This window comes from Festucalex cinctus, chromosome 21 (genome assembly GCF_051991245.1).
Source record: "Festucalex cinctus isolate MCC-2025b chromosome 21, RoL_Fcin_1.0, whole genome shotgun sequence".
In the NCBI taxonomy this organism is placed as follows: Eukaryota; Metazoa; Chordata; class Actinopteri; order Syngnathiformes; family Syngnathidae; genus Festucalex; species Festucalex cinctus.
Window position 1 is genome coordinate 12,321,892 of NC_135431.1, and position 20,424 is coordinate 12,342,315.

Below are 20,424 nucleotides of genomic sequence, written 5' to 3' on the forward strand. Positions count from 1 at the left end.
AGGTGGCGGTAAGGCTGCTTGAGCGCGGGTTGCCCACGCCATTCAAATCCAATGAATCGACAAGAATAAAAAGAAGAGGTAGGGGGCGTGGCCTGCAGATCTCCGGACCGGTGGAAGTGCATGCACGGAGTAATTGCATGCACGCGCTCTCACCGCTCAACATGGAGCTTGCCAGCCGAACCGCGGTTCTCTCGCTGCTCTGCGGCTACCTGAGTCGAGTGGCGCTGGCTACCGAGTTCTTCTCTACGCTGACGCTATTCAACAGCGAGCTCCACAAGCAGGGGTGCAGCTCGACGTCTGACTGGGAAGACTACGCGGCGGACTGCGGTAAACGAAAAGGGGGGAATCCTGGGCAGCAAAGTGGTGTTTAAATTCTAAACGCCACGTCCTTCTACTCAACTTGCTAATGCTAACGTACCGTAGCTAGTGACCGCAATGCTTTTGACAGCCCGCCGGCGACCTATTTTTTTTCCTGTTCAGTCAAGTGTTTGAATGTTAAACAACTGGTTTGGTGTAAATGTTGAAAAAAATATACAAGTGGCAACCTGTTTAGATTTTACATTAATTCTAATTCCTCAACACAACTTTATAGACTGTACATAAAGTATCAGACATGAAAACAAACACAGTTAAAGTATTGAATGAATAATATAAAGGCTGTGAGTACAATCTAAAACAATTCCCATTCTACTGATTTTCTTTCTTATGGGTAATGAATTAAATACTTGTTTATTCGAGCTAAACGGCGAGCGGCAAGTCGACATACAAGACTCCTGTGGCAACATTTCCATGCTGTACTTGAGTATAAATTAGAGCTGTCAAACGATAAAATTTTTTCAGCTAGATTAATAGAGTTTTGATTAATCACGATTAATTGCTTAATTAAAGACTTTTTCTCAACATTTTTGGCCCGCCAAATTTAACGAGCACTTGTTCTGTTAATTATTTTGACATTTAATGCGATAAGGACATCTTCAACATTTTTTCCACATGCTCATCCTCCTCTTTTTCTAAATAGTTAACATGAACAAATATTCTGAATGTCATACGCAAACATTTATTAAATGCTTTACTTTAATGCATGTAGTTATGTTTATTGCTGAAACACAAGCTGTGCTACCTTTAACGTAATCATCTCCGTCAATATTAATAGTTAGTTCTGCATTAATACATAATTCATGTGATAATTTTTATGATTAATTAATTAGAGCTTTAACTTTGACAGCACTAGACTATAAATATTTGTACTTCGTTACTTCCTATGACTAAGAATAATGGTCTACTTTGTACAGCCCTTTGTTTGGGCCCTAAATGTCCAACACATGTTTCTTCAGAATCATCCATTTTGCAGCTGGACGATCCAAACTGCGAGGAGGGCAGCAACCAACCCTGCGAATCAGTTTACTCGCTCAACGCTGAGAAAATTTTTGTGAGATCAAGGACCAGAAAAATATTTCATACAGCATAAACGTATCATCTGATCTGGAAATGTTGTTTGTATTCTTATAGAATCAAGCCAAACTATTTATAGAGCAGAAGAAAATTCCCTACCCCGTCAAAAATGTCAACACAAATGAGGAACTCGGTACGTTGTCCGAATTGAGCCTCTTTTATATCCTGGTTATGCACCTACATCTTGTGTGCTTTTTTAATTTTTTTATTTTTAGCCATTGGCTACGTTCTGATCGGTAACGGCCTCTATGATGAAGCCATCAAACACTTCTCCCTCCTGCTGCAGGTACCTTCAAACATTGCAAAACGATCTCAAAATCTGAATGATGCTGCATGTGTTTTTGTTTTGTTTTGTTTTGTTTTGTTGTTGTTTTTTGGCTGCAGAGTGACCCCGAGCTGGTCAGCGCCATTTATGGCAGAGGGATCGCCTATGGCAAGAAAAGTCATCAGGTGAGCGACATAAAGTTGTTGAATGGCTGCCATTTGTGATTTTTTTTTTTTTTTTTTTTTTGTCATTTACATTCATTTATTATTAACTCATTTGCTCCCAAGGATGTATAAATATGTTCTATTTTAAATGTATTAAGTGTGCCAAAGACGTATTTATACGTTTTTTGTTTTTTTAATGCAAGAGCATACAGAACGCTCTGATGCAGCCTCTCAACTGCAGAGAAAGGGTGAAAAAATGGTGGTAATTACAAAAACGGCCAGCTGGTGGCAGCAGAGTGTAATAGATTAATCAGGGCCATGATGAAAACAAGCTTTTCCCAACAATTCTAATCAAATTTGTGAATAATGATGAAACTTAGCTATTTTCTAATGCTAATTGCTGCAATACAGAAACGAATAGAATATACTTTTTTCCCCTGATTATTATCATTATTATCATTATTATTATTATTATTATTATTATTATTATTATTATTATTACTACATCTGAAACCATTGTAACTGCTGTTGCTTTCCCCTGTGCTCGACAGGATATCAAAAATGCTGACCTGGCACTGTATGAGCTCACCAGAGTCATCACACTGGAACCCAACTGGCCTGAAGTGTACGAGCAGAGAGCAGAGGTTAGCTGCCACTACCCCATACGAAAACAAAAGATCCTGTTCCCTGACAAACAAAAAAACAAAAAAAACAACACACATTTAACCCAATGTTCAGCTATAACAACATTGCTGTGTCTGTCTATGTGTAGATTTTGTCTCCTCTGGGTCGCATCAGCGAGGCTTTGGCAGACCTGACCAAAGCCATCCAGCTGCAACCATCAGCTCGACTTTACAGACACAGAGGAACACTACTCTTTATCTCAGAGGTATGAAATATAATACACAGTGTGTTTATATAAGTGCCAGGTTGTGCAAATTGGTAGTAGGAACTTGCCTGATACCACCTAGTGTTTTTTATTCAGCAGAGAAAGTGATCCCTCCCACCACTGTTTTTTTTTTTTATCCAATATTTGTGTGTGTGTACATGCTGACTGTTGCCATTCACTTCTACCAGGACTACGTGGCGGCGGCGGAGGACTTCCAGCAGTCTTTGGAGCTGAAAAAGAATCAGCCTATCGCCATGCTTTACAAAGGCCTCACCTTCTTCCACAGAGGCATGCTCAAGGTGCTCTGTCAAATTTGGCAAAACTGTCTTAAACAGTTGTCCGTAGATCCTTCAATTTTTTTGTCTAAAAATAAAGACCCTCATTATGGTAAAAAAAAAAAAAAATGCTACTTAATCCTTAAATCCACCATTCATGGGTCCTAAAAGTGATGTCAAGCTCTGTTGCATCTTCAGGAGGCCATTGAGACTTTTAAAGAAGCGCTGAAGCTCAAGTCTGACTTCATAGACGCTTACAAGAGCCTGGGACAAGCCTACAGGTATATTAATTAACTTCCTTTTGTGCTTTTTTTGCTCGCACTTCTGTTCCACTCTAATTTTCCGTCCTTGCTGTCCCCGCAGAGAGTTGGGCGACTTTGAGGCGGCAATGGAAAGCTTCCAGAAGGCCCTGATGCTGAACCAGAACCACATCCAGTCCCTGCAGCTCCGAGGCATGATGCTCTACCACCACGGCTCCCTCCAGGAGGCCATCGGCAACTTTAAGGTGGACCCGCAACTACGAAGTGCACACGTTTACGCAAATGTGAAACGGCGCCATATAGATAAATGGGCGTGTCTTCTGTTTCAGATCTAGCGCGGCCATTTTGCAGGATCTTTGTGTGAAAGAGGCCCTGTCAAAATAAGATAAGATATCCTTTATTGATGCCCAGAGGAGACATTCGGGTGTTACAGGAGTTAAAATGCCTTTATTTTGATTTTGATTGTTTTTTTTTGGGGGGGTTGTACTTATGTGACATCCGTAACTTCAGTCGGTCCACACTTCATGCTTCTGATTACTCTCACAAGCGAGGAGTTAACGTACCACTTTCACACAGAGATTCCACAAAATGGTGGCATTAGAGCTTTATAAGAGTATCACAAATTTATTAGCCAGTGTCTTTCACACAACACAGTGGCTTGGCACCATATTTTTATTTTAGTCAGTGCTTTGGCCTGAGCACATAAACAGTGAACAGGTGAGTGAGTAATGGATGATTGGTTCCCTAATAAAGTCAAGAAATTACTAATATTTGGGGAAACATTGTACCCTTATACACAAACATACCTCTCATTTCCTTTCAAGACAAGTGAATGTTGTGTTTTCCCTTTAGAGGTGTCTGCAGCTGGAGCCGTACAACGAAGTGTGCCAGTACATGAAGGGCCTGAGTCACGTGGCCATGGGGCAGTTCTACGAGGGCATCAAAGCGCAGACCAAAGTCATGCTCAACGACCCACTGCTGGGACAGAAGGCCAGCTCCGAATACCTCAAAGTCAAATACCTCCGAGGTGGGCGCCGTCAATGCGGCAGTCTGACCTTCCAGATCATTTTGAGTAACGCTTGTGGTTTTTATTTCACCTGACCAGAGTACTCTCGCTACTTGCACTCCCACCTGGACGTCCCGGTCGCCGAGTATAACGTGGACCAGGACTTGCCGGGCAACTTTAAGAATCATTGGGCCAAGAATCTGCCATTTCTCATAGAAGACTACGAGGAGCAGCCCGGCCTACAGCCGCATATTAAGTATAACCCCCCCACCCCCCACCCCCCAAGTTTCTCAGTCCAGTACGTAAGTCCATGAATGGACAATGTAGTTTAAATTATCTTGATATAACATCTCCCACTCTTAATAAGCCTACATTTTGTGAATGTAGTTGCTTCTAGAATAAAACCAAATCTTGCATTCAGTCAGCTACTCTTCTATTCTTTCCTTTCAGGGATGTACTGCCGCAGAACTTTGAGTCCTACAGCGGTGACGTTCAGAAGCTCATCTGCACGGCCGACCACCTGGGGGCGATGATGCAGTACGACACGCCGGGCTTCTTGCCGAACAAGAGGATACACAGAGGTACCCAAAACGACCTCAATGAGCGCTCAGGCAGTGACATTTAAGAACAAATGAGATGAGGAAATAACAGTTTGTCCTTTGTTGTGTGCAGCCATGGGCCTGGCCACACTTGAGGTGATGCAGGCCATGCAGCGCACGTGGAGCAACGCCAAAGTACGCGTCAACGGCAAGACCAGGCAGATGCAGTGGAGGGACATGTTTGACATCGCCGTCAAGTGGAGGAGGTAGGAAGTCGAAATGAGGTTTGTAGGATTTCATTGTTTATGGGTGAGCTGGACTCTTATAACCTTTTTTTTTTTTCTCTGTCTGTAGGATTGCGGATCCTGACCAGCCGGTTCTGTGGTTAGACCAGATGCCTGCCAGGAGTCTCAGTCGTGGCTTCAACAATCACATCAACCTCATCAGGTGAAAGCAACACTTATTAACATCCCCTTCGATGCACTGTTTTCTCAAAAGCACCCCCCCCCCCCCCCCCCCTTCTTCCCTCAGGGGCCAGATTATCAACATCAGATACCTGGCCTACTTTGACAACATCCTGCACTTCATCAAAGACAGAATACTGGTCTACCACGGGTGCGCGCTCACGTCACAGATTTTATTAAAAATTCCATTGTTTACTTGCTTCAGCCTGAATCGGTGGTGTTAAATTTGCATATCTCTTTTCTTGATTTTGGAGAAAGGAAGCAAGGAAGGAGATTGTATTTTACAATTTTTAAAAATGTGCAGAATTTCACAGCTTACTTCATGTTAAAGATTAGATAGCTGTTGATATGAAAAGAAAAATGCACTCAGCTGTCACCAAAGGCTAACAAATGCTATTATACCATCTAGTGGCAGACAAATGACGGACACAAATTAATATCACACTTGTTTTTTATAGTACAGTACATCTTCTTAATTTTAACTCAATTTTATGAATTATGAAATTACTATATCAATGACTAATAGATGCAGCCATTTTTCTATTAGTTCAACATTTTTTTCCCACTTTTATGTTAACAAGAGTATGAAAACCTAGAAAAAAATATTTTATTGTACATTTAGAACAGATTTAAAAACTTGCGATTAATTGTGCGTTAACTATTGAAGTCATGCGATTAATTACAATCAAAAATTGTAATTGCCTGACAACCCTCATATTAGCTTTAAATTGTTTAGTTTGAACAATGTTTTAACTCCACACCTTAACAGTCTCACTGCAGTTATTTTCCTCTTAATTGTATAGTTATAACCTCCGTTTCGCTAAACTTTTTTTTTTTTTTTTATATTATTATTAACTTTGTGTATGGTTTGTGCTGTTTGCAGTTTAGCTATATGAACTTCTATCATTTGAATGTTACCAGGGCGTACAACCCTAAAGGGCTGGTAGAGGTCCGCCAGGCCCTGGAGAACGTAAACAAAGTGGAGGACCTTCTTCCTATAATGAAGGTAAAGATGAAAAGAGGGAAACGGTGGACCTGCGCAGTGTTGTCGTCATGCATTTGCAGCTCATGTGTTTGTTTCCTGAAGCAGTTTAACAGTAAAACCAGAGATGGCTTCACGGTCAACTCCAAAGTGCCGAGTATGAAGGACCCGGGCAAAGAGTACGACGGTTTCACTATCACCATCACGGGAGACAGGTGACAATATCATCATCATCATCATTAAACCCTCTTATTGCCATTTTTATGAAATTTCAGGACATGTAGCTAACAATTTTACTACACACATAAAAAACATGCAAGTGAATGACATATTCAACCAAAAGGTTACCAGTATTTCCAATTTCAATTTCAAAAAATTAACTCATTCACTGCCATTGACGGAAAAAGACGTCAAATGATACATTTTTGGGCTGGCAGTGAATGTGTTCAGGACAAATTGTGAATTTTGGTATTATTCCCCAAATCTTAACTCATTGGCTCCCAATAACGTGTAAATACGTTTTTTTTTGTTTTTTTTGTTTTTTTTTTGTTTTTTTTTATATATATATATTTTAAGTGTCCGGCCAGCAGGTGGCAGCAGAGCAAAGGAGGTCAACTTGGGCCATCTAGAAAAAAAAAGCTAAATTACATAGAATTTTAAATAGATTTGTGAAAACTGATGAAACTTAGCTCTCTTCTAATGCTAATTGCTGCAAAACGGAAAAAGATAGAAACATACTTTTTTTTCCCTGATGAAAGAAGAGACTTTAATTTTTCTTTTGACAGGTTCCATGCTTTTATAGCAATTGAACACAATATTCTGCTGGCCTTGCAAAATCAGTCAAAATTCAGTAAAACAGCCGGGAGCGAACGGGATTGTTTCTGTGAAAATGGCTGGGAGTGAATGAGTTAATAATTAAATTAATTACACATTATTTCCATTCTGTTATATTCACACGAAAGAAAGCCAAAATTGCAATCTAGTCGTTTTTTGCCATCGTCCAGGGTGGGCAACATGCTGTTCTCGGTTGAGACGCAGACGACAGAGGAGCGCACGCAGCAGTACCAGTCGGAGATCGAGTCCATCTACAGGGAGCTGACGACCAAAGGGAAGGTCTTCATGCTCTCCACTGAGTTTGCGGTGCGTTTCTTACAAGAATCAGCAGCAGCGTACAGTATATTATAGCATAAACACCTGTTACTGAGAGCTCAATCATATTGCATATTTAAAATAAAGTTTTCAAGTCTATCGGGACATTATTTTAGATGTTATTTTATTCCACATTGAAAGTTTTAGTAGTGTAGAAAGTACTATTTGCAAATATGAAAAGCGAACATATTAGATATTTAAAACTGATGTATTCAGAAAATGTTCAGTCTAAAAGTTCCTTTATAAATAAAATACGTAAACATGGTACTAAAAAAAAAAAAAAAAAAAGAACGATACGGTTGGTGAGCCCTCACCTGGTGTGACCGTTTTCACTTCAGTTCAACAATGTAAAACTTGTGAATTATTTTTTTTACTGTTGTTTTTCACCTGACCGAGACAACCTTTGCTCTTTTCAGGACGCCGACGCCGTGTGCAACTTGATCCTCTCGCTGGTTTATTACTTCTGCAACCTCATGCCACTTTCCAGAGGTTCCAGGTAATCATTACCGACAGCCGTCAAAACCTGTTAAAAAGAAATCAATTCAGTTTAGTCATTTGAATGAGTTGAGCGCCAAGGTCCAAACAGTTCACAGACTACGTAGATACATGATTTATATTCTCCATATGAAAAAGAAATCTGGACGTAGTCGTTTATGCAGCTGAGCACTACAGTTTGCATTTTCTTCTGTGTTGTCAGCGTGGTGGCCTACTCAGTCATGATGGGGGCAGTGATGGCCAGTGGGAATGAGGTCACTGGTCGGATCCCCAAAGGAAAGGTAGCAGAATTTATATATAATAAAATGATTTTTTTTTAATAATCAAAATGACTGGATTCAAATGTATTTTCTTGTAAGCTGGTGGACTTTGAGGCCATGACGACACCCAGTCCAGAGAGTTTTAGTAAAACAGCAAAGAGCTGGATGCACTTCAAAAGGTGAGCTGAACGAAATGTGCATTATAATAATAAGCGTCATGATAAAGTTTCTAAACTCTATTTTTGTTTTTCCACTCCAAAGTTTACCATCTTGGTACCAGAATCTGCCTTCTGTGGCCGAGACATTCCCGTCCATTAGGACCATGATCGAAGTCCTCAACGCAGACTCGACGTCACAATGTTCAAAGAAATCCTAGCACAAAACGCGCAAGAGTTTAGTTCAGGACACGTCTGGTCGAACAAATGGAATGACTGAGGATTCCCGATCAATAGCTGATAATCAAACAGAAGTTATATAGTGAAAATGGATTGTTATGGCCATACAAGTGTAAAAAAATAGGTTGACTACATTAGAGAAACAGCACAAAAGACTAAGGAGTTATGTCACATCTCATTTTTTTTAATTATAAAAGGCAGAAAAGAATTGGCAATGCGTAAAAAGCACAACATTCCATTCCTGCACACAGTCCAAACAATTTTTGTCAAATTCCAAATTGAACCACCTGTGCAATTGACTTTTGAGGTTTCACTATGTTGACGTTTTGTGTTGATTTGCGTTCTCAAAACGAAAAGCTGCAACACCTCTTCAATTTTGTAGCGAGAAAAAACAACAACAAAACGCAGCACAATTAGGTTTGAGTTCACAGCACATCTTATCTAAAAATTTGACAATCCAGTGGAAACAATCCTATTTTGGTTTGTTTGTGGTCACAACCGCACAAACACAAAGTGACTCACGCAAAAGAAGAAAAAGCACACCAGTAAAGCACATAATTTAAAACAGTTCTCCAAATACAGTACTTGAATGAAGTCTAATCTAAGGAAAAGTTGGAATGAATTGGTTGTCATGGAAAGATGAAAAATGTTTTGTGTTTGGACGACTTTAGGTGTGATTGTTAAATGAGGTTAAAAAATAAAATTCCAGTTTAATGGTCAACGTTTTTTAAAGTGATGTTTACACATATTCTACTTTGGGTTGGGGAAGCTTTTTCATAGTCTGGGACATACTAAATTATTGAACAAATCTGATCTAATAAAACGGTTCTCATTATTTACGGTGGCCATTTGCGGGTGAAAGGTTTTGCTAATAATTCCCAAGGTTTTATTTGGCCCTCTTGGAATCCCTTTTTAATTAAACAATTCTTGAAACTCATTATTTTTTGGGTCAAATTTCTGAGCTTACTTATGCTCATTTAACTTCGAAAAGCATTGCAACAGTTCTTTGAAGGGCTGGGTCGGGGGGGGGTCAACAAGATAAAAATCATTTTTGTTCAAAGTATCAACAGTTGTACCGGTTTTTTAAACAATTTCACTTGTGCAGAAACTTGCAGGGATTTTTGAGTGAATGTTTTCCAGCCAATAAACAGTTTGACCTGGATTGGTGTGTTCTTTGGCATCATTTTTTTAATTTATTTATTTTTTATTTGGGGAAATTGCTGGATGCACGGAATGTTCAAGCAAGCAAGATGATGTTTTACTGAATTGATTGCAAAAATAAATATGGCTTTAAAAATTGAATTGGTTCATCTTGAGTTAACTTGGTGGTGACATCGGGAAAAATCCCATTTGATGCTTGCTAATGTTATGATCTTATGGTGATGATCCAATACTATTAATTTCCTGCTAGCCTTCAGTCAGTGATGGAGGCTGTGATAAATTATGCAATTATTGATCTATTATATATACAATATTTCCGTACATACTTGCCTCTACTGTAATTGATGCTGTACTCCAAAATGGCCAAATCATGCTTTATTCAAGTGAATGACAAACTCCAAAATGTTATTGATCTATTTTTTTCTAAACAAATTTTTTTTTTATCCTTCTTAAAATTGCACAACATAATATAAAATACAAAATAAAAGTCTTACCCCCAATTACCACCTTGTAATAACCTTACAGTGAAAGAGACATTATTTGGAGATACTGTATATATTTTAATTACTTGTAGGCAAAAATACTGTAATATAAAAATTCAGTTTTTCAATCAAATGCCTCGCTTCTAACTTTTCACGTTAACGTGGATAAAATGAGGCTGAAAATTGTGATTGACATATTTTTTTCTGCTGAGTAAATATTCACCCAAAAAAGTGAAAAACACTGAAAATTATTAAATATTTTCTTTTCTTTTTCTTTTCTTTTTTTTTTTTTAAATCCGTAACTATCATAATAGACAACTGCGAAGAGTGGTGATCACAATACTGTATAAGGATTTTATTTTATTTTATTTTTTTAATAGATCGTAAAAGCAGTTCTCCTTCTCACCTATAGAGGCCACCAAATCCTGCCGTTAGCTCTGGGGAGTGGTGGTCACATGATTTGCAGGAAGTGCCTGCGTCTCACGTTTGTTTTGTCTGATTTACACGCGGAGTGAAGGAAGAGTAGTACTCAGTCTACTGGAGGCTCGAGAACAAGGCTGCCGGGCATGGAAGAAGACGTAATCCCGGAAGAGGAGAACCTCTCTGCGGCCTTGAAGCAGCTCGTCAGCCTGGGCAATGTGTTGCTACAGCAGGCCAAGGAAGATGCGAAGGGTAGGACGAATAAAATCGTTTAGGGCCGATAAATGTACTTATTCATGAACATGTTTAAAATGTTTTTGATGAAATTCATATAACGTAGTAAAAGTCACAATTTAGCTCATTTAGCACCGAAAATATGAAACTGATTTTTTTGTTATTTTAATTTTGTTTTCCACTAACACGTCCAAAGAAATACAATTTCTGTGTTCTCTTCCAGTATCAATGGAGGACTTTGTCCCATACAAAATAGCCACTTTGTTGGGCTTGGTCGCAGCCGGAGCAGATTTCTACAAGAGGTAAGCTTCATTTTCTGATGTGGTGAAAAGTAATTTTAAAAAACAAAACAGTGGTATTTGTACATTAAAATTAATGGTGCGTTTTCTTGCTGTTGTGCAGTATCGGAGTGAAAAAGAAGAGCGAAGCTGAGGCCGCCTGGCAGAAGTTGTATCGGTAAATTAAATTGAACACACAAATCAAAGGTTGCAGACATGTGATTATTTTAATATGTTAATGACCTACTGCGTGCCAGGTTAAATTGTCACCGACTCACCTTGATAAAATTTATTAACCTACAGGTTTTGAAGGAGACATATTATGCTTTTTTTTTTTTCAAACACTCAAAAAATTAAATAATTAAAGTTCTGTTTCTTGGTCTGTTATCATGAAATGAAATGCTTTGAATTTGTTTGGTTTGACATTTTCAGCACATATTGGTTGAACTCCAAATTGTGTTGCAGTTACACTCTGGAGGTTCCAATGTATTTGAAATAATCAACCATCCAAAGTGATGAGTTATTTGTGTTTTCACAGACATGCAGCAGTGAGAGAGCAGGTGGAGGAGCTCCTACAGCTTCAGGTTAATACCAGAAAATGCACACTTTTTTTTTTGTGTTTTTTTGTACCGCTGCTTGTTTGAACATCGCCTGTGTGTATGTGTCTGCACAGCACGAATGGGACTCCTTCCTTGAGCATGTGGACCGAAGTCTTCAGTCATCGTGTGCTCCAGTGACTCCAAGAGGACAACCGGCGGACATCTTTAACCCTGAAACTTTGTTGACTGATGGACGCAGTGGAAAGTTAGCACATCCTTCTTAAATCTGAAGCTACATTAGTTAACCAAATTAGCCAGCGAGGCAGTACAGAACTGTCCATTTTGTCTATGAATCTAGCTCTTTGCTTGCTAGTATTTGCTAACCAGTTTCCTTGTGTTAGCTTGTTTTTTAGCCTGTGAGTGTGCGCATAAATAACTTTAAATGTGTTTATGTTGCGTTTGAAGGAGCGTCACCCTGGATCAATACCGTTCACCAGGTCAGAAGCTTCTGTTGGTTCTCATCAGACACTTTGGATGACTGCCGTGACGCGACCACGTGGCCGAGCTGGAGGGCAACCTGGTTAATTAGCCCGGAAATCAACAAATAAACATGAGAAATGTGATTAATATGAAATGTTTTTAATATATTTTTCCTGTGGTCTGCAGGCTGCTCTGGAGGCTCGGTCCGTGAAGGTCGTGGTGGTGTCTTTCGGCGCACTGGAGGGGGCTCGTTTGTGGCTGCAGCAGACGAAATGCTCCTTGGACTTAGTACTGGATCCGCACAGGAAGGTTCGCAAGCCATCACAAATCATCTTGCTGTTACCAGAATTTGATTACAGTTAGGGCTGGGTGATCACTGTAATCAAGCTTTGTTAGCGTTTATACAAATTTTCGTTTATCTCTGTCTGTGGTTAAAAACATTACTGCACTGCGTCCTCTAACATTACTGCAAACAGACAGGAGCTAAATAGTTGTCTTGTTGGTCTTAGATCTACCGAAGCTTTGGGTTGATCTCATCCTGCGCCAAAGTCCTGAACTTTGACTCCATGCTCAGGTATTCTGAGTACCAAGCTGCCAACAGAGAGTTCCCAGAATTCCCCATGCACATGCTGGAGGACATCTACCAGGTACCGAAGATGCTAGCTGAGTTTGTTTGGGTTTTATCTGACTCTTGCGGCAGTTAGCCAGCTAGCTTTGGTAGCCAGTTGGCCTCACTTTGCCTGTTTTCTACTTAACTTATCCTAGTGATTTTGTTAGGCTAGTTAATGCCTTTTAGCCAGACAGGTATTATCTAGTGAACCACAGCTAGTCAGTTATGTACAGTTGTTCTGTTTTACTGTAGTTAGCTAGGTTTTAAGCATAATTTGACAGTTAGTCAAACAGTTAGTCGGTTATTCTGTTAGCATACTTGCTTCAGTTCATCTTTCATCAAGGTAAAGTTAGATTTTAGCTAGGTATTTGTAAGCCACTCAGCTACATTTAGCCGGTTCGACCTAGATCTCCTAAACGACAGTTAACCAATTACCGTAGATACAGCTAGCCAGTTAGGTATTTTTAAGCCAGGCAATGTTAAATGCTCAATAATACATATATCTTTCCAGCTGGGAGGTGACTTTCTGCTCAGTGATACCAAAAAAGTCCTCCTGTCCCACCCCAGCAAGTATCCGATGGACCGCCCCACTCTCAACGACATCCTGCGAACGGCATCCGGCTCGACCGAGATAGTAGCGCAGGAAGTTAGCGGTAGTGGCTCTCCGATGCACGCCCATGACGTCACGCCTCGAACTCACGACCCCGTGAAGAGGTGCGACCGATGCCAAGCTGTGCGGACAGGCCGCCCGCTCGTTGCTCTCAGATCCTTGCTGTAAATTCAACAAGAATTATTTTGAAAGCCATTTGAGCTCTATATCCTTAAGTGCAAGGTCCATGTACTAATACACTGTTTGTACTCACTAGTAGGACAACAACATGTTGCTATTGTAGTGAGGCTAACTAAGCTTAATTGTAAAGAGTGTTTAATATGTTTTTACACTTGTGTAAAAAAGGAATATTTTAAAAAGAAGTTGTAGGACGCAAATTGCCTTTGCAATTTGTCACTTTAGACTGTGAAGAACTCCTTCGAATCACAATATCAATCTGGCTGGCGAGGTTAGTGTGTTCCCAGTCATAAAAAAATAAAGCTGTGGTAGCGGTTAAATTCCTTTTCACACTAGTGATATGTAAAACATGGATCAAGCAATTATTAAAGGTGATAGTTGGACCCAGGAGCAAATTATTTCTCCCTCCGTCATCAACTTCTTTTACCTGCTGCTAGTTTAAATTTACCTCATTGACATTGAGAGAAATTTTCACCCACGTTGCCTGAAAAAAAAAAAAAAAAAAAGTGTGTTCCCTTGCTGTTAGACGACAAACATAATATTTGCAGACTGTCAAACTTCGAATGATATAAATAATTTTTAAAACCGTGTTGCCATTTGTGATTGAACGTTTAGTGGAAGAAGGTGACCGTTCAGTCAAGTACACACACCGGCTACATAATTTGTTGATTTTGATAATTAAACTTGCTTGTTCCCAGAGGATCTTACAGTAGAAATTGAGAGAGTAACATGGTGACATAGTAGTTGGCATGTCTGTGACCCGCAGTTGTGAGTTTCTGGGTTGCATTCTCAGTTCAGGTCTTCCTGTGGCGAGTTTGTGTGTTATTCCCATGCTCACTAGTCACATTATTCCAAAAGCATTAATTGAAGACTCGAAATTATCCATACCTCTGATTTTGTTCCCCCCTCCGGGAGTATTTGCCAGCACATACTGTACAATCATTATCCCAAGAGTCTTAGGACATCTCTATGATGTATCGTTCAATTTTATGTGAGAGGTCCTAGACTTTGGAGACTGAAGCTTCCTAAGGAACAATGTATTAAATGTTAAAACAATGTGCATGCGAGACCAAAGGTAAGTGCATCCTGTTCCGGCTGAAATTTTTTTTAATAACGACGTCCAAAAAATGCTTGAAATGAAGACTGACACAAACTTCCCAAAAAGCTATGGTGGATGTTGTCTGTGAGCAACTTTGACAGTAAAAACAAAAATGCACTATTTCCTCACTTTATTGTAATGTGCGACTTCAAAATCACAGAATACAAGGCGAGCACACATGCATGGTAGTCCTGCAAACCAGTGCATTAATATCAGTAAAATAGTTCTCTAAGTGGCATTTACGACACGTCGCAACACTGCCTTGCATATCACTCAGATGATGTGACGTGATGCTAACTCGCGTGTGATTGGTCGACACAAGGCTACAAAAGTACCTGATAAACACTCATCCAAAGATGATAGATGTAACAGTTAAATGTGGGCTACAAATAGCAATAAAAAAAGCCACAAAGTTGTTTACTATGCTGTTGCCATGACTACGTTAGCTAATATTTTGGCCCACAAGAAAGAAAATGTGATAAGATTTTCCACATTTGTTCATTAGAAAGAAATTGGCTCTCAATAGATGAGAGAAGGCGTTAGCATCTAGCTAACAAACAGCAAAGGCTTTACAGCATTTTTACATGCACTAGCAATAAGCAATTATTGTGCTAGTTAGCTAATTCCTAAACAAACGCTTCAATTATTGAACTTCAAGAGAAAACTCGCTAATGACTGTCAAAACGGTGACGCTCGCTAACACCAATCATGCGAACAGATGCTGATGGAATTGGCAGGGCAAAAGTTCCGAAAAGGAGTCTAGAGGACAGGCAGTGTTAAGCGAGAAGTGTTCAAAACAACAAACCAAAAACGGGGCAAAATTGGGGCATGTGATTGGATGATGAGAATGTCGGTGAAGCGGAGATGACGTCACCCGGTGGCCCCATCTTCACTGCCAGGTTTACCAGTTGTCCAGGAAGTCGAATCCTGTCTTCAGGATGTTGTTGCCGCTGTTGTGCTGCAAGTGATTCAAATGATTAGCATTATTTCGGTTTGGATATAAATAAAGCTTCTTTTTATACCACTTTTCAAGCAAAGATTTCACTTGGTCTTCTAAGTTTGAAGCCGGAGAAAGTCTGGTGAGAAAATAACGTTTGTTGGAAGCTAACATTGGTTTTCTTTGTCTGAAACTGCCTTTAAAAGCTAACATTGACCGCAAACGGACGTGGACTTCAGAAGCTAAAATGTGAAGCTAACGTTAAGAGAGAAACCTGGAGATAAAATTAAATGCTCAACTTAAGCTTAACATTCAAGGCAATATTGGAAGCTAACTTTGGAGCTAATGTCAGAAAATGTTTGTTTTTATTTGCTTTAATTTCAGAAGCTAGCATTGGAAGCAAACTTTGAAGCTAACAAACGGGTTTAAGGTGATGTGAGACGCTAACATTGGAGGCAATGTTGGAAGCTAAAATTGAACCTAACATTAGAGGTAATGTTGAAGTAATGCTACTTGGTTTCTTACTGAAAGAGTATAAAGTATAGAAATAAAAATGGAATTGTTGCATTCAAGTTCACCTGGGAAAAGACAGGACTGGCAGGCGAGGCGACATCCTCTCTTTCCTTGGGAGTGGGGCTCTTGAGAAGTGGGCTGGGAGTGGGGAAGACCTCATCTACGGTGTAGCTGACAACCGGCAGAGTGCTCTGCGACCTCTCCCAACCCGCCACCGACGACGGGACGCTGAGCGGAGGCACGGGGCTTGGCGAAATAGAGATGGCGGCCGGGACTGGGGGTGCGGTGATGATGGGAGGCTGTGGCGCGGGAGGCTTGGGCGCCCGTTGCTTGGCCGGCCTGGATAGTACGAGAGGGTGGGGGTCCGGTTCCGGTTCTTTGGCAGGGAAAGATGTTTCCTGTGGGAAAATTATACAACATTTGAACTATAAGATTTTCTTTCTTTTTTTTAAACAAACTCAGATTTCTTTCCCTCGTTTTTCACAGCTTGTGCAATGTCTCACCTGGCGCAGGTACGAGGGGAGCGACTTCTCTCCTTTTTCCAGGGACTTGATCTGACTGGGCGTCAGTGACTGGAAGTCGGCTTGCTCGCCTTCCAGTCGCGAACGCTCGGCGCTGATCTTCCAAAAAGCAGACTCTTCCTCGGGACGTCTGCTCTCGCTCACCGACACCTTGGTAAAACACAACATATGACCGAGTCAGCAGTCTGTTGCGGCATGCGCCAACCCACTTTTGCTTTTGTTTCTTGTTTTGTTTTTTGTTTTTAAGTAGAGATGCTTTTTAAGAGAATAAACACTATTTTACTCTAAAAGTTTGATATCTTGAAAAGAATGCTGTCATTTGCATTAACTATTTATGAAAACCCATTCAGTACCTTGGCTCCGGCTCCACCCTTGCCAGTTTGAGCGGCGTGAGGGGTCTTTCCGGCTTTGGTGTCCCCTTGAGAGGTGGAAATTCCCTGGTCGGGGCCTGGTGTCAAGCTGAATTCCAGCTGGCTCTGAAATACGACGACAAGGCTCTAAGGTGTCAAAAAGTAATTCCCCATCCTTTTTAAGTTTACCTGTAAAGGCTATAATGTCGTATTCTACATTCATCATCAAATCTTTAAAATGTTATGGCAAGTATAAACAATTGTACAATATATACATAAATGTGCAATAATGTAATCCATAGTTTACCCTAATTGTGGTATATCACGTTTACCTTGGTTTCCCATGAGAAGGGGGCTGAATGCTCATCTTGCCATGTAATATCCTGAACACAAACGAGTAAACACTATTTAATTTCACATGTCATTTTAGTCCACACGTTATTAAAGGTCTTGACTGTGAAGATGCTGTAAATAGGTAGACCTGAAATATTTAACACATTTCTTTTAATTTGAAGACACTGCACAAAATCCATACGAACAAAACACTTATTGTTATATCAACTTGTTACTTTCGATGACCGATCAGTACGTTTTTGTTGGCTGAAAACAAAAACGTCGGCGGTACGTGACGTCACTAGAAAACAGGAATATTTATGCACTCAATTCTCGGAAAGCACTACAAACTTGCAAACTCACTACACTAAATAGTGAACTAGTGACTTGGAGTGATTTTTAAACAAAGCCAAACATCCAAGGCAGAGAAGTATTTTTCCACTGTTACGTGGCTAAAGGTTAGCAATGCAGCTAACATCGCCTAAACTGTTTAATTCTTGCTGTTCTTAATTCCCACGTTGACATTTTCTAGGCACCTCTTCCCCAAAATGGACGATCTTCTGTCCGGTCTGTATGAGGAGCTTGGGGTAGCAGACCACTTCCTCCCGGTCCACCCGGTGCATCGCATATCGGGCTCGGATGTGCGGGTCCATCATCCAGTTGTCGATGGCGTTGTCCTGCTCTTGCGGTGACATCGTTTCCCATGTCGAGCCGTGGTTGTTTTTTATTTTCTCCCGCTCCTGCATGATCTTCTTGGCCATAGAGTTGATGGATGAGAAATATTGGAATTTCTTGTCATCCATGGTGTGGGCCTCGAGCCCCGCAACCGACGCGGCCGCCATCTTGAATGTCTTCCAGCTGTTTTTTGTTGTGGGAAGGGTTAACGTCAGTGTTGCCAGTTAGGATTATCGTACCATAAACTCAAAATTATCTTATTTTGATTGAAATTATCGTACACCCATTATAACCAAAATACAGTGATTCGCGACAGTCAAATATAGTCGTTCTTGTGTTTAAAAGCGCTCGCCGCTCACAGGCACTGGATTCGTTGCGAGTTAACGTCACTGATCTGTGTATATTACTGGCTAGTCAGGCCAAGAGATTTGAAGCCGCGAGGCCGCCATATTACTACTACCAAGAAAAGAAACGTTCCTCCGTATACAATCCTATACATTTACAGTACATTTGAGACAGTACTTAGTTGAAACAGCATGATATATGTTTTAAAATTGTTAAACGTAAACAAAGAATTTGTTAAATAATTAGAACTGTAATTCAAAAAATGCCTCTGCCAGATCTAAGATTGGGGTCTAAGGAACAAAATAAAAACTAACAAAAGAAAAAGGGGTGTTCAAAGCAACACATTTAAAAAAAAAAAAAAAAACATTAATTCAGCCAACAGCTCGGTGTTGCAACAAGGGAAAAGGCTTACTGTCTAAGCCCGCAACAGGTTTCAGCCAAATGGCGAAGTGGGCCTGGCTTTCCCATTTTTTTCATTTTTTATTTTTTTATTTTTTTAAACTAACACTCAGTTTGGTTTTCCTGTACCCCACGAATGTTCGTGTTGTTACTGTTGCTTGGACCTCATGGACACTGTGCAACCGAACAGTACATCAGTTTGTCATTAGTATATGAGATTTACGAGGTTCTGGAACGCGACATTTAGCCGGAATAACGAGACGTGTCTTTCCGCTTAAACCGGAAGAGATTAAAGCGGTCGACTTCTCCGAGCTCGCCATAAAACAGTCACATTTCTTAAAAAAAAAAAAAAAAAAATCAATTGAAGAGATAACGTAAGTATTCGCATTATTCAACAAACTTACTACTACCTTTTATTTTCTTATTTGGTCCGTGTGTTGATACCTTGCTTGTTTAACGTCTATTGCTGCTTAGATATTACTAGCCTTAACGAACATTTTGAGCATTTAGTTTTTGTTTTTTTTAGACGTTGTGGTTGTCAAATGCGATACAGACTCGTATTATATTCACATTCTTCATACCGTCTTTGTTTCTTCCATTCTTTACTTATCCTTTCGTCTTTACTCCCATACTGTCCTCCATCGCTTTCTAGCACTTAGTTAAAAAAAAAAAGAGAGAGAGAAAAAAAAAGTTGTTTCTATTTTTGTTCCATGCTTTATATCAATGTGCTGTCTATGATCTGATGTTGTTTTTCCTCGACAGAATGGTGACAGACGTGCAGTTGGCCATCTTCGCCAACATGCTTGGCGTTTCCCTTTTCCTGTTGGTGGTGCTATACCACTACGTGGCCGTCAATAACCCCAAGAAGCAGGACTAAAACTCGGTCGCACCATGGGCAGGTGAGTGCAGTCTCAGTAGCCATCGACAACACGTCATAGTAGGAAGGACATAGAAAAAGGTTGGTGACTGATGCTCAGGAGAGCCGGGTGACACCTGAATGTTAATTGTCAAATCAGATTAAACTGATGTCACTTTGTTATGGGAATGGTGGGAAGGCAACTCTTATGATCCAAAGCATTCCACATCATGTCGAACATGATGTAGGCAGTGTTTTGGAATTGATTGCATAACTGCTGATTACTCTGGATCACCAGAAAAATCAAGGTATTCTGTGGAAAGACTATGGAGAACAAAATAAACAACTCATGATCCAAAGCACATCACGTGCTATATATATAGAGGCAGTGTTATGTCACTATTATGTATAATGTAATGACAGTGTCAGTTTATTTTTGTTTCCAAATCAGTGTGGCGCTCTATGAATGAAAGCACTCGGTTGTAATGGCACCAATTTTTTTCACTCTACAGATGGAAATCACCACCGCAACCACCTCCCAGGAAACCAAAACATTCCCCCGAATGATTTTTTTTTTTTCAATAAAACATGCTAAAAAGCTTCCTTTACTCTACATTTATCTGTAATCATGTTTTGCGCAGCATTTCCCAAATATTGAACCAAGGCACACATTTTAGAAAAATCATCTCTCCTCAAGGTTAATTATGTGCTTTGTAGTGGAAGAGCTTGTAATTATTGTTGTCAACCGTATCAATTTACATAAATGTTTTAGTACCTGTAAATACTTTACAGACCAATTAAGTAAAATCG

The 20,424-nt window shown here is 40.1% G+C and overlaps 4 protein-coding genes across 5 annotated transcripts; 3 read left to right on the top strand and 1 right to left on the bottom strand.

Annotated features, from left to right (window-relative positions):
• The first annotated feature begins 75 nt into the window (after positions 1-75).
• Positions 76-9,757, top strand: ttc13 (tetratricopeptide repeat domain 13). 2 transcript variants are annotated; one of them, XM_077511075.1, is made up of 23 exons: positions 76-327; positions 1,335-1,429; positions 1,510-1,585; positions 1,668-1,738; positions 1,837-1,902; positions 2,433-2,525; positions 2,654-2,770; positions 2,959-3,069; positions 3,244-3,326; positions 3,409-3,550; positions 4,158-4,332; positions 4,411-4,567; positions 4,762-4,892; positions 4,984-5,116; positions 5,205-5,297; positions 5,382-5,465; positions 6,236-6,320; positions 6,402-6,511; positions 7,301-7,436; positions 7,862-7,941; positions 8,143-8,221; positions 8,300-8,379; positions 8,462-9,757. In XM_077511075.1, exons 1-23 carry the CDS (start codon positions 138-140, stop codon positions 8,574-8,576), a joined length of 2,502 nt encoding a protein of 833 aa, XP_077367201.1. In that variant the 5' UTR covers positions 76-137; the 3' UTR covers positions 8,577-9,757. The 2 variants fall into 2 exon arrangements, with proteins under 2 accessions (XP_077367201.1, XP_077367202.1); XM_077511076.1 differs by having other exon boundaries at positions 6,405-6,511.
• A 911-nt stretch (positions 9,758-10,668) lies between these two features.
• Positions 10,669-13,969, top strand: selenol (selenoprotein L). The gene is made up of 9 exons (XM_077511417.1): positions 10,669-10,910; positions 11,116-11,194; positions 11,295-11,348; positions 11,709-11,754; positions 11,844-11,974; positions 12,175-12,289; positions 12,376-12,498; positions 12,699-12,836; positions 13,311-13,969. The coding sequence occupies exons 1-9, from the start codon at positions 10,805-10,807 to the stop codon at positions 13,575-13,577; spliced, it is 1,059 nt and encodes a 352-aa protein (XP_077367543.1). The 5' UTR covers positions 10,669-10,804; the 3' UTR covers positions 13,578-13,969.
• An 831-nt stretch (positions 13,970-14,800) lies between these two features.
• On the bottom strand, positions 14,801-18,408 carry c21h1orf198 (chromosome 21 C1orf198 homolog). Its single transcript, XM_077511418.1, has 6 exons — positions 17,876-18,408; positions 17,339-17,389; positions 17,010-17,132; positions 16,639-16,806; positions 16,201-16,533; positions 14,801-15,643 (listed from the first exon to the last, which is right to left on the bottom strand). The coding sequence occupies exons 1-6, from the start codon at positions 18,179-18,181 to the stop codon at positions 15,587-15,589; spliced, it is 1,038 nt and encodes a 345-aa protein (XP_077367544.1). The 5' UTR covers positions 18,182-18,408; the 3' UTR covers positions 14,801-15,586.
• On the top strand, positions 17,650-20,217 carry ost4 (oligosaccharyltransferase complex subunit 4 (non-catalytic)). The gene is made up of 4 exons (XM_077511419.1): positions 17,650-17,797; positions 17,872-19,132; positions 19,521-19,657; positions 20,127-20,217. Exon 3 carries the CDS (start codon positions 19,522-19,524, stop codon positions 19,633-19,635), a length of 114 nt encoding a protein of 37 aa, XP_077367545.1. The 5' UTR covers positions 17,650-17,797; positions 17,872-19,132; position 19,521; the 3' UTR covers positions 19,636-19,657; positions 20,127-20,217.
• Positions 20,218-20,424: the final 207 nt, after the last annotated feature.

Excerpts from the sequence above, each read along its gene's own strand:
- ttc13 (XM_077511075.1), top strand. The coding sequence starts at position 138 with ATGCACGCGCTCTCACCGCTCAACATGGAGCTTGCCAGCCGAACCGCG. Across the intron at positions 328-1,334 it reads AGACTACGCGGCGGACTGCG|AATCATCCATTTTGCAGCTG; the intron begins GTAAACGAAAAG and ends ATGTTTCTTCAG. Across the intron at positions 1,903-2,432 it reads ATGGCAAGAAAAGTCATCAG|GATATCAAAAATGCTGACCT; the intron begins GTGAGCGACATA and ends TGTGCTCGACAG.
- c21h1orf198 (XM_077511418.1), bottom strand. The coding sequence starts at position 18,181 with ATGGCGGCCGCGTCGGTTGCGGGGCTCGAGGCCCACACCATGGATGAC. Across the intron at positions 17,390-17,875 it reads TCGTCCATTTTGGGGAAGAG|GATATTACATGGCAAGATGA; the intron begins GTGCCTAGAAAA and ends GTTTGTGTTCAG. Across the intron at positions 17,133-17,338 it reads CCTTCTCATGGGAAACCAAG|AGCCAGCTGGAATTCAGCTT; the intron begins GTAAACGTGATA and ends GTCGTATTTCAG.
- ost4 (XM_077511419.1), top strand. The coding sequence starts at position 19,522 with ATGGTGACAGACGTGCAGTTGGCCATCTTCGCCAACATGCTTGGCGTT.